At 38.6% G+C, this 13,332-nt stretch overlaps 1 protein-coding gene across 4 annotated transcripts in view; it reads left to right on the forward strand.

Moving 5' to 3' along the window:
* LOC111563870 (carbonic anhydrase-related protein 10-like) overlaps positions 1–13,332 on the forward strand; it is a 202,830-nt gene that overhangs the window by 135,837 nt on the left and 53,661 nt on the right. For all 4 annotated transcript variants that reach the window (XM_055005116.1, XM_055005117.1, XM_055005118.1 and 1 more), the window contains exons 6-8: positions 1,457–1,529; positions 5,248–5,402; positions 12,634–12,808. In XM_055005116.1, coding sequence (XP_054861091.1) covers positions 1,457–1,529; positions 5,248–5,402; positions 12,634–12,808 — 403 coding nt within the window. The remainder of the gene's footprint in view (positions 1–1,456; positions 1,530–5,247; positions 5,403–12,633; positions 12,809–13,332) is intronic.

Consider the following 13,332-nt stretch of genomic DNA (forward strand, 5'->3'; position numbering starts at 1 on the left):
GTTATGACAATCAACCTTTAGTCCAGAGGTGTCAAACTTATTTTAGTTCAGGGGCCGCATTCAGTCCAATTTGATCTCAAATGGACCAGACCAGTAAAATCACAGCTTTATAACCTATAAATAACCACAACTCCTGATGTTTCCTTTGTTTTAGTGAAAAAAAGTACGTTCTGAAAATGTTCACATTTAATTTTTTTTTTTTTTTTTTAACAAAATGTTATGAGCAACCTGAAATTTCTGAAGAAAAATAAATTCAATTTCAGTTTATCGTTTCCATATTACAACTTCCAGATCACAGAGTGTCTACAAAGGAGCACAACATTTAGTCACAGCTATCTGGACCTGAATGATAGAGGATTTTACTTTATGATCAAAATGACAAAAGTCAGAAAAAAAACAACAAAAACGAGACAAAATATTCCAAAAATCAGACACAAAGCAACAAAATGAGACACAAAACGACCAAAAATGAAACAAACGACATGAAACAAAACAAAAAAGAGACAAAAAAATTAGACAAAAAAGTTACAAAGTGACAAAGAAATGGACATATGACAATAACGAGACCAAAAATGACAAAAGCGAGAAACAAAGCAACCAAAAAAGTCGACTTACAACACAAGCGAGACAAACAGGAAACACAAAACAACAAAAATGAGAAACTAAATGACAAAAGCATGAGACAAATGACAAAAGTCAGACAAAAAAGCAACAAAAACAAGACAAAAATATTACAAAAATGAGACACAAAATGACAAAAGAACAATCTGGTATTTTACTTTCTGATCAAAACAACTTGTAATGGTCTAGAAATTATTTTCAATTTATAGTTTTACTAATTTACAATCTGCAGTTAATGTCTTCTCTGGAATTTTTACACTTCGAGGGTCGGATTGGACCCTCTGGAGGACCACTTTTGGCCCACGGGCCTCATGTTGGACACCCCTGCTTTAGTCAGCCATGCGTTTGTGAAGTCAGAGCAAGATTTTATGACTTTAATCTATTCTAAGCACTCCATCAGACAGAAATATTGTTTAGTCTGAACCCAGCACACGTAACGAATGTATCTGTGAAGTAGTTTAACTCACTGATTGTATAACGTATGATGGATTCAAAGTAGAACCTCCCTGTTGCGGATTTTGGATTGTCATTATCTAGATTGCAAGGGTGGGAAAAAACTAGCTGCTTGTGTTTTACTGTATTGGATGTGTGTGTGTGTGTGTGTGTGTGTGTGTGCGTGTGTGTGTGCGTGTGCGTGTGCGTGTGTGCGTGCGTGCGTGCGTGCGCGCGCGCGCGCGCGTGCGTGCGTGCGTGCGTGCGTGTGTGTGTGTGCATGTGTGTGTGTCTGTGTGCGTGTGTGTGCGTGCATGTGTGTGTGTCTGTGTGCGTGTGTGTGTCCATTAAATTGTGAAATGTGATGAATATTTGATCCTCCTCCCTCTTTGTCATCTCTCAGCTCTCTGAAAACTCCAACGCCTTCCTCAACCGCATGCTCAATAGAGACACCATCACCAGAATTAACTACAAACGTAAGACACACACACACACACACACACACACACACACACACACACACACACACACACACACACACACTGTCTGGGTGTTTAGTCTCTAGACAAGCTAATTCTCCTTTGAACATGTACAGGACTGTATCAGGTTCTTGGACTACAGGAAGTCTTTAGAACCTACCACGCCGTTGGATGGTGTGCTGTCCACTGTCATGTCAGACAGGCTCCTCATTGGCTGTCACAGCTCTCTATATAAAATCTGCAATGGTTTAGTAACTTGACTTTACAAGAGGAAAGATGAAACTCACACATGCACCTTTATTGTATTCCACCAGATGCTCTATTCAGTCCCTCCAGGATTTTGTGGGTGTTTTTCCAGATTCTTGCGTCCCTAAAATGCCTGAATTCTTGGCAGCTTTTCTAAAAAATTACGATGTGAGTTGCGATGTTTTAAACGTATTTGTTGCGACAAAATTGCGGGAGACAGTGACAATTGCTAAAAAGTTGCCTTTTTTTCAGCTATTAGAACATGTTTCAACATTGTAATTGACAATATTTATTCCTAAACTAATTCTTGGTACACCACGGTGGGAAACTAGCAGCAGCCAGATACTGGTTTAACATGAAATGGTTGGTAGATTTAAGGCACTAAATCATCATTTACTACTGAATGAATCATATTTGGACATATCTGTCAGTGGCTAAAAAAGTTAATTTCACATCCTGGCACACACGTGTTCACACGCACACGCACACGGCTCGTCACATCAGTTAACCCTCCTGTTGTCATCATTTACGGGCACCAAAAAATATTGTTACTTGTCTGAAAAAAAATCAGCAAAAAAATCCCCAAATTTCTGAAAATTTGCAAAACCTTCACGAGGAAAACTCCAATAATTCCTTAAAAAATTTCTTTAACTTTTATTTTAAAAAATTCTCCAAATTTGGCAAGAAAATTCTTGTAAATATTTTCAGAAAATGAGTAAAAATCATTTACTCAAAATAAAACTTAAGGGAATTTTTTTAAGGAATTATTGGAATTTTCTTCCTGAAGGTTTTGCAAATTTTCAGAGATTTGGGGATTTTTTTGCTGTTTTTTTTCAGACAAGGAAACAATATTTTTTGGTGCCTGTAAAAGTAAAAGTTCCTTGAAATAAGTTTTTTTCCTTGTTTTGAGAGAGGCATTTTTTTTCCAGTGTGAGAGTTTAACCTCTGACTGACGTGTACATTAACTGCTGCTAACATGTCTGTGACAGCTGGCACTGCTGGCACTAGTTCCTGAGATCCAGTCAACTCTCCTGTTCTATCTACTGAAACAAGACAACACTCGCACCCTGACGGTGTCTGGTGTCTTCCCTCAGAAAGAATTCATTCCTAATTGCATACAAATCAGTGCTACATTGCTAAAATGTGTTTTCCAGCCTCTGCTGTGAAGATGTATTTCCCTCTGGAGGATTCCCTGCTTGTTAATGAGGCTAAACATAGCAGAGCTACTCAACCACACACACACACACACACACACACACACACACACACACACACAGAGGAACTTGTTTGTGTCACTTAGGAGGGCGTTACTCACACCTACACTATATAAATACTCTGCAGGTACCCAGATGCCAGTTCTGACTTCTAAACGGAACAGTTTAGCCTCTGGGAATCAGCAGTTAGTCTCTAACTTAGAGGTGATTCTCCATTTTTCAAAGCAGATCTCCTGGACTAGTAGTTTCATAAGAACAACTACACATCTGTGCAGCTGTTTGGATGCTCATCAGCACCGCATTATAATCAAGACTTACAACCTTTACCCTAATATCAAGTCTTTTTTTCTTTTTAATTCTTTATTCATCAGTTCTAACAATTGTTAGTGATGGGTACCACTCATATGTGCACAATATTGTCATTGTTCTTTTTTCAAAATGCAATTTCCCATCAAAAACAAAGACAAAAAAAAAATAGAAACCCGAACATTTTTAACCCTTGCGTTGTCCTGCGGGTCAAATTGACCTGTTTTAAAATTTGAAAATGTGAAAAAAAAATAATACTTTCACAGTGAAACTTCTGATATCCACATTTTCTACATTTTTGGGAAATTTCTGAACATTTTTTGGTGGCAAAAAAGAAATGTTAAAAATGCTTCTTAAGAACATTGACAAAAAATCAACCAAAATCCAGTGAAATTCGCTGGATTTTTATGTGAATGTTCTTAAAGAAAATATTAGAAGTTTTACTGATATATGTGGAATCACTTTAGATATTTTTACAAATTTTTTGGAAGATTTTTATTCATTTTTTGAAAATATTTACAAGAATTTTCTTGCCAAATTTGGGGGATTTTTTTTTTTTTTTTTTTAAACAAAATTTTTAAGGGAAACTTTTAAGGAATTATTGGAATTTTCTTCCTGAAGGTTTTGCAAATTTTCAGAAATTTGGGGAATTTTTTTGCTGAATTTTTGGATTTTTTTTCAGACAAGAAAACAATATTTTTTGGTGCCAGTAAATACAGACAACAGAAGGGTTAAAGTTCTTCCTAAACTGGGAAAAATTCTTACAACAGTGAGTCAAATTTGTTCCTCACAAACAGCAAAGCACACACCCACACACACTGTTTGTAGGGTTCTCTGTGGAAGGAAATTCATTTCCATAATGCATTCCATAGCTCTTAATCCTAACCTTTATGGTCACAACTAAGTGCCTAACTCCATTCCTAACTGTGACCTGAACCTAAACCTGCTTTAAAATAGCCTGGATGTAACATCTCTCCACCACGCCTCTCGTTGAGGCTCGAGCATCCCTGCCGACTCTGTGGAACTACTCTGCACTGCAACGTGTAGGAGTAATTTAGCCATACATGTTGAAATAGAAGCTGTTTCCCAGAAAGAGTAATGACACAGAAAGCTCCGCTGTGCAAATTGACAGGAGTGGTTCCTTTGGTTTGTTATGTACGGAGCTCTGACTGTCTGAAGACGATGTTTCTGAGAGCGTCTTCAAGGTGGAAACACTCAGCCATGCCATTGATTTATTTCACTCAAGATGTATCTTCCAGCAAAAATTTAAAAAACATTCTATGTTAACAAGGGGGGCTGCACAGTGGTTGGTGGTTAGTACTGCCGCCTTGCAGCTAGATGATCATGTCCCGGCCTTCCTGGGATCTTCCTGCATGGAGTCTCCATGTTCTCCTGTACATGTGTGGGTTTTCTCCAGGTTCTCCAGCTTCCTCCCACAGTCCAGAAACATGCTGAGGTTAATTGGTGATTCTAAATTGTCTGTAGGTGTGAATGTGAGTGTGGTATCTGAATATAAATTCTGAGATCCGAATACTCAGATTCCCCCTTGTTGGACAATCAGAATATTCGACTCGTCCCTTCATGTGTTTCTTCCCCTCAGACCCCCCAGACGACCCGACCAAACGTTCGGCTCGTTCCATTCGTATGTTTTCCGTGTCTCATTACTACCTCTCCTTATCAAGGTGAAAAGCTTGAACCAAAAATGTAAAAAATTAACTTTACGAGGACTTGTTTTTCACAGGTCCCACAATGTGAGTGTGTGGACAGATTTATGTCTTTACAACATGAATAATACAAGTCCAGACCCACACAAGCACAGCATTCATCTCTCCTCATTTCTCCTTTGACAGTGTGTTCCTGCTAATGGGTCTTTCACAGCCTTTCACAACACACTGCGTCACCTGAACACCCTCTTCTCCCTGTTATTTTCCCTCCCTCCCTCTCTCTAGACGATGCGTTCCTATTGATGGGCCTGAATATAGCCGACCTGTACCCCGACACCACCCGCTACATCACCTACGAGGGCTCCATCACCATCCCTCCCTGCTACGAGACGGCCACGTGGATCCTCATCAACAAGCCCATCTACGTGACGCAGATGCAGGTAGGGGAGGAAATGTGATGCGGGGAAAACGACACGTGCTGTTGATCGTGGCAGAAACCAAATTTCTAATTTTCTTACCGCCATGGGGCGCAAACATCTCTGAATTGCAAATTGCATCTTCATAACCGGCAACTGAAAGCCTATTTTTTCCCTAAGCAGTGCAGATAAAAGAGGCCATGTTGTGGCAGTAATCTAATGCAATGAAGTACGCAGAGCACACAAAATCCACCCAAATGTTAAAGGGCACCTGCTTTTTATTCACAAGGAGTTAAAATAAAATCCTCCCCCTCCATTTGTGTCTGTCAGGGGTGTCCAACATGCGGCCCGCGGGCTAAAACCGGCCCTCCAGAGGGTCCAATCCGGCCCACAAAAATTACATTACCAGTACATTATATTAACTGCAAATTGCAAAATTGTAAAACTATGAATTTAAAATCATTTCTAGACCCTGACAAATTGTTTTGATCATTTCATTGTTCTTTTGTCATTTTGTGTCTCATTTTTGTAACATTTTGTCTTGTTTTTGCTGTTCTTTGTCTTTTTTTGTCTGACTTGTTGTTTTGTTTCTCATTTTGGTGGATTTGTGTTTCTTTTTTGTCTCACTTGTGTTTGTGTCTCATTTTGGTAATATTTTGTCTTGTTTTTGTTGTCTTTTGTCTGACTTTTGTCGTTTTTCTCATGTTTTTGTCGTTTTGTTTCTCGTTTTTATCGATTTGTGTTTGTTTTTTTGTCTCATTTTTGTCATTTTGTGTTTTGCTTTATTCATTGTTTTCTGCATCGTTTGTCGTTTTGCTTCACGCCTTTGTCATTTTTTGTCCATTTTTTTGTCGCTTTGTGACTTTGTCAAATTTTTTGTCACTTTTTTGTTTTGTTTTGTGTTGTTTGTCTCATTTTTTGTTGTTTTGTATTTCAGTTTGTCTTGTTTTTGTTGTTTTTTGTCTTTTTAAAAGTAAAATACATTTTCAGTTCCAGATAGCTGTGACTGAATGTTTTGTGTCTTTGTAGATAAACTGTGATCTGGAAGTTGTAATGCGGAAATGAGAAACTGTTGAAATTGAACTTATTTTTCTTTACATATTTCAGTTTGTTCATAATGTTTTGTACAAAGACAGTTCCTTAAATGTGAATATTTTCAGAATGTACTTTTTTTGAACAAAAACAAAGGAAACATTTGGAATGATGGTTTTTTATAGGTTATTATGTTTTGATTTTACTGCTCACTTGAGATCACACTGGGTTGAATGTGGAACCTGAACTAGAATGAGTTGGACACTCCTGGTCTAGATCTATGAATAAAGCAGCCCTACATCTCCATGCAGATGTAGTGACACACATATAAATGTGCTTCTCATGTCGTACTGTAGCCGGGACACAAGCAGAAAGCCTTTTCATGTCGCTGAAGAGCAGCTATATAGATCAGACACAACCTGCACTCTTCAGAGCAGGAACCTCGGGGACAAAGTGTTGCACATTACAATCCAGGGCAGGTGATTGGTCTGCTGGATTATAATCAACTCCCACACACCATCTGCCATTAACTCTCCCTGCATTTACTCCTGCTCCCACCACTGTGTCCTTTGTTCTCACATACTTGTCATTCCCTCTTTAATCTCTCTGTCCTGGTTTTGGGTTTTGTTGCAAACTTTCCTGTTGTATTTGTTTTCATTATTTGCGTCACATATTCAGGTTCCAACTACTTCTTGCCATTTTTTTTTTGCTTCATTTGTGTCTAATTATCCAATAAGCCCCCTCAGAATATATCCCTTTAGCTCTCACTATATGCTCCAAACATTTCTCATTTTCCATATTCAAGTCTGACATTCACCATGTTTTTAACACAACATTCACCTCCTCTTCTGCTCTCTGCTGTTTTCAAAATCCCCTTCATCACTACAGGAGGGCCAATCTATAACTGAGGGACTATTGAAATCCATGGGATATATCTTGCATATATTTTTATTAAAAGTGACAAATCTAATGTTTTTATGTTCATTCTCATCATGTCTTTACAAATTCCATAATTATTTTTTATGGAAACAATCACTTATTAATAAGAAATGACTGGATATCACTAAAATGGCAGCTAAATAACCGTCCAAATTTAATACCAACCACCTTCTAATTAGCTAAACAATAATAAAAAACTGCAAGAATGTCAACAATGATACAAAAGTCCTGCAGTTATATATTGACCCAGGAAGCAAATAAATGTCAATAAATGTCTGTAAAGATGTCCAAAATTATACATTAATGGTCACAACTAAATGCCTAATATACAAAAAAATAATACACTTCCTGTCTGTCGTGGATGTTTGGCCACAAATTACAGAAAAGATTTAATTTTCCAAACATGTTTCACAAAAACCTGACAATATTTTGTTGGGGCACCATCCCTGCACCCCAGGCTTCAAGCCACACAAGATGACTGGGATTGGTTGTAATGAGGTGCAGTCAGATCATTCTTTAGTGTCAATGCAGCAGTGTCTGCCTGATGTATATGTCATCTGTAGTAGAACTACAACTATGGTGTCCACAGCTGTCCATAGCTGTCAGTGGATTTTTCCCTGTTCTTCCTTTTTGCCCTTTTGCCTGCTCAACGTCTGCACTGCTGCTCCTCTCGCTGTCTTCGTGACCTAAAGCCTGCTATGAAATTTTTAGATTTGGTCTTTTACCTGTCTCTTTCATCCCCTTTACTTTCTCTTTTCTCTCTCTTGTAGTTTGATTCAGTGGGACAATTTCTGCTCCTTTCTTCAACATTCTTGGTCTTTTCCGCTGTTTATGTCTCTCCTCTCCTTTGCCTTCTGTACAGGTTTCAGTAATATGTACAGGCTTTCATTTGTGAACGCTTTGATCACCGGAGCTCTTCATAATTGTTTAAAAATGACCTGTATTAGATATCACTGTTCATTTTCAACACATTTTAAAAGAATGAAGGTGAGAAACATTTGCATTTCAGTCAAACTACGTGTCTCTGGCTCTGCTCTTTAAACACGATCACATTAGATTTTATGTTTTTACATAGTTTTGCACTTTGTGTGTCATCTGAGAAGCTCAAACCTACCAAGGATTCCTCTTTCAGTGTCCCTCAGATCATTTTGTGTCATAGTTGTGTGCCTCTTAACAAGTTAAATGCAACATAAAGCAGTGTTTTCTAATTGTTTTAGTGTGCGACCTCCTTTTGGAGAAGAAAATAGTTTACAACCTGATCATTCGTTGACAGAAATCAATACTTCCATCATAGCTTTTTGCCAGAATTTGCATTACAAGTACTGTATGGTTGTTTACATCATTAACAGTTTAAGTATTAGAAGGGAACAGGCAACTTTCAGGAACAGGTTTGTGTCAGTAGTTTGTAGCATGCCTTGTATGATTCTATTTATTAAAAAAACAACAACAACAACAACAAAAAATTGTGTCATTTTAGCAAAAATATACAAAATCAAGCGAATGTTTCAACTCAGCCTAATAGCCTACATACATTTGTAAAAATGTCATCTATCAGTCAAAAAATAAGTTTATTATCCATCCATCCATCCATCCATTATCTATACACCGCTTAATCCTCACTAGGGTCATGGGGGGGCTGGAGTCTATCCCAGCTGACTCAGGTGAAGGCAGGGGACACCTGGACAGGTCACCAGTCTGTCACAGGGCTACATACAGAGACAAACAATCACTCTCACATTCACACCTACGGGCAATTTAGAATGATCAATTAACCTCAGCATATTTTTGGACTGTGGGAGGAAGCCGGAGTACCCGGAGAAAACCCACGCATGCACAGGGAGAACATGCAAACTCCATGCAGAAAGATCCCGGGAAAGCCGGGACGCGAACCAGGGATCTTCTAGCTGCAAGGTGAAAGTGCTAACCACTACACCACTGTGCAGCCCCCTAGTTTATTATCCGTATACCGAAATTAATAAAATTTATTGAACAGAAACTTGCCAAGATTGCTCATTAGCTACTAAGCTAAGTGGCTAAGGACACTGAAAAACAATGTAAACACAGCATACAAATGGTCTTCTTTTCTAACTGAAAGAAAAAGGTAAGCATTTTATCTCTGTTATTATGGTTAGACCTGTTAAATCTGACAAATTCATGACCACTGAGTGGATCCACATCCTAGTCAAGAGCCACTCCTTTGACCAGTGACTCTAAAAGGCCAAATTAAAATGCTGCTTTATTCCAGTGACATGATGCCACAGATGACCAGAGAAAGATGAGAAATGGCTGCTGGCATATTGGATGCTGGCGTGTCAGTTCGAGCTGTAGTCAGACACTTAAATGGTAACACAACCTGTCACATCACGCTGTGGATGGAGGCATGAATGTGGCATTACATGGTCTTGTCCTCCAAAACGTCCACCAGCCTCATTAACCGTGTACATTACAAATGCATCCCACTTATTTGCAACGGACACAGTATGACCCCACTCTTCCCATTAGCATTTCCAGTCTGTTGTTCCATGCCGTCCATTCACTCATTTCTCTAAATTGAACCGAACGGATAGAATTTAATCAAATATTTCACAATGTCTTTATGTTTTTATTTAGTATAGCCACGTTACAAAGTTGTTTTGCCATTTAGTTAATATTAGGGATGTCCAATAATATCGGCCCACCAACATTATCGGCTCAATATTGGCATAAAAATGTAATATCATTAGCAGTTTTTTTGCCGATAAAATAATGTCTGGATTTCGACGGCATTTACTCATAGAGGGAGGGAGAATGTGGACTGTTGTTTGAGACAATTTTTTTAAAAAAAGAGGCATAAATATGTCATTTTTTCCTTAACTTCAGTTGAGGTAGTTTTCTTATTTTGCTCAGACAATGTTTCCATCTGAAAGCCTTGTTGCATCTGAGAATGCATCCAATGGGGCATCATAATAAAATGAGGCCTGGTGTGTTAATTCCACCACAGGAGATATGTGATGTTACCTAAAATTAGCTAAATAGCCCACAGATATCGGTATCAGTTGATATCGGAATGGGAAATTAAGAGTTGGCATATCGATTATTGGCAAAAAAGTAAATATCGGACATCCTTAGTTATTATAAATATAATACAAAATGTTTTTGACTATATAAAACCAGAATTAAATCAGTGACAGAAATATATTCAGAAATAATATATTTGTTTTTGTAATATATTGTATAAATAACATACTGTAACTGACTAATAATGAAAACCACAGTCAGGTTGTCAGTCTGCTGTATATCAGCTACAGTGTCTGGAATAACTGACAAGGCTGAAAATGTCTTGAATTTCCACAGGTGATGCCTACAGGTTGGTTTGGATCCACTTACAAAGAGCTGGGAGTACTGATATAAAATGTTCTTTTCTGCAAGAAAAAAAGTACATTTTACATTTCACTTGGGGTTGTGTTACAAGATTTTTGAGAAATACCTGGAGTAGGACAGCCTGTGTTTTTGTAGCTGATAATTATGAAGAAGAAACAACTTGGGTCATTTTTGAGCCATCCTTGAATTTAAGGGTAAAATATTCTGTGCATATTTGGGGCGTTTACTTATTTATGTGTTGAAGAACCAAGAAATGATGCTGCTTTGCATCATTTTAGTCCGCACCCTAAAAAAGTATGAGGAAAAAAATCTTGTGTGGATGGTTTGTGGGTCTGCTCAGTGGCTCGGTGGTCCAGAATGAAATATCTCCACAACTACTGGGTGGACTTCCCTGCACACTGGTACAGGCCCGTTTTCATGAAACTTACAAACTGCAATCTGCAATGAGATCACCTTCTTTTGTGTTCATTTAGACCCTTTAAACTAATGAAGAGAAACACCATATTTACATGTAAATATACAAATGTGTCTGCAGATTGCATTTGGCAATCACATGTGAAGCAAGATGCTAACACATAGTCACACACAGGAGTTTCAAACAGAGTTCGTGAAACAGGTCGCTGATGGCTTTAGTGTCAAGACGATGGATCATTAAGTAATTGTGAAGTAGCTTAAGAAAACTCAAAATAAGTTTAACCCTCGTGTCGTCCTGCAGGTCAAAACTAACCCGTTTGAAAATGTGGGGAAAAAATATATATTTTCACAGTGAAACTTCTGATGTCCACATTTTCAACATTTTTGGGAAATCTTTGAACATTTTTTGGTGGAAAAAAATGTTTTAAATGTTTCTTAAGAACATTCACAATAAAACCAACCAAAATCCAGCAAATTTCGCTGGATTTTGGTTGGTTTTTTTGTGAATGTTCTTAAGAAAATATTTGAAGTTTTACTGACATATAATCACTTTAGATATTTTTAGGATTTTTATGAAGATTTTTACTCATTTTTGGAAAATATTTACAAGAATTTTCTTGCCAAATTTGGGGGATTTTTTCCAATAAAACTTTTAAGAGAAAGGAATTATTGGAATTTTCTTCCTGAAGGTTTTGCAAAATTTTCAGAAATTTGGGGATTTTTTTTTTGCTGATTTTTTTGGATTTTTTTCAGACAAGGAAACAATATTTTTAGTGCCCGTAAATGAAGACAACAGGAGGGTTTAAAGGGTTCGTTTCACTTTCTGTATTCTCGTTTAGGTTTTTAAAAAACTGTTATGTTCATGGGCTGCACAGTGGCTCAGTGGTTAGTACTGTCACCTTGCAGCTAGAAGATCCCTGGTTCGTGTCCCGGCCTTCCTGGGATCTTCCTGCATGGAGTCTCCATGTTCTCCTGTACATGTGTGGGTTTTCTCCAGGTTCTCCAGCTTCCTCCCACAGTCCACAAACATGCTGAGGTTAACTGGTGATTCTAAACTGTCTGTAGGTGTGAATATGAGTGTGACTGTTTGTCTCTATATGTAGCCCTGTGATAGACTGTTACCTGTCCAGGTGTCCCCTGCCTTTGCCCTAAGTCAGCTGGGATAGACTCCAGCCCCCCATGACCCTAATGGGGATTAAACGGTGGATGGATGGATGGATGGATGGATGGATGGATGGATGGATGGATGGATGGATGGATGGATTGGGGGTTTGCGTCTCATAATCTTGCCATGTCACGTACAGCGACAATAGCAAATCTGCCTCACAACCAGCACTGGTAGACGACTTTCCAACAATACTCACTTCAAAAGGAATGGCATCTGTGTACACATTGACTTGCATTTCTTCTAAGAGTCAAACGCACAAACCAGCATTTAGTGTTAATATATATATTTCAGGTAAAGACTAGGTGGTTGCCTCTTGAACTGAACAGAGCTGTCTGTCCACAGATGCACTCCCTGCGCCTGCTCAGCCAGAACGAACCCTACAAGATCTTCCTGAGCATGAGCGACAACACGCGGCCCACCCAGCCTCTGCTGCAGCGCTGCATCCGCACCAACATCAACTTCAGCAAGCAGGGCCGCGACTGCCCCAACAACCGTGCCCTGCGCCCCCAGTACAGAGGTAAGAGGAAGGCGCCGTGTTGTTCCCACGTTAAGAAATAAAATCAATCATAAAATATTCAGTCCTGCCAGAAACTGACGCCACGTAGGATTTTACTTTCCTTTTCACACTTTCAATCCTTTTAAAGCTAATTAGGGCAGCTTTTACTCGCTCGTGCCAAGACTGGAGATATTTTTAAGTCGGTTTTGCCAGAACTGTCAGGCTCATGGGCCCCACTTAACATTACTAATGAAATAGCAGGAAACTTTGTTAAGCCCAGTGAATCAGTGCTAGGAATAGTCGTTGCCACAATGTTTTACAATCGATATCGGGTCCATTTCCATTTTAAAAGAAGTTGCACTGAGACGTCTCACTTCAATCACACTTTCCACTTCAAACAGCGCTGCTTTAAAAAATGCAAACAGCTGTGTCGGCTGGGTTTGGGTACGCTGCTTGAGGTAAAACTGAGACAATAATCACAATGAATCACTTGGACACAGATCACAAACAGTGGCAGTGTTACAATGATTCACATTGCAGCATTT

This window comes from Amphiprion ocellaris, chromosome 19 (genome assembly GCF_022539595.1).
Source record: "Amphiprion ocellaris isolate individual 3 ecotype Okinawa chromosome 19, ASM2253959v1, whole genome shotgun sequence".
Lineage (NCBI taxonomy): Eukaryota > Metazoa > Chordata > Actinopteri > Pomacentridae > Amphiprion > Amphiprion ocellaris.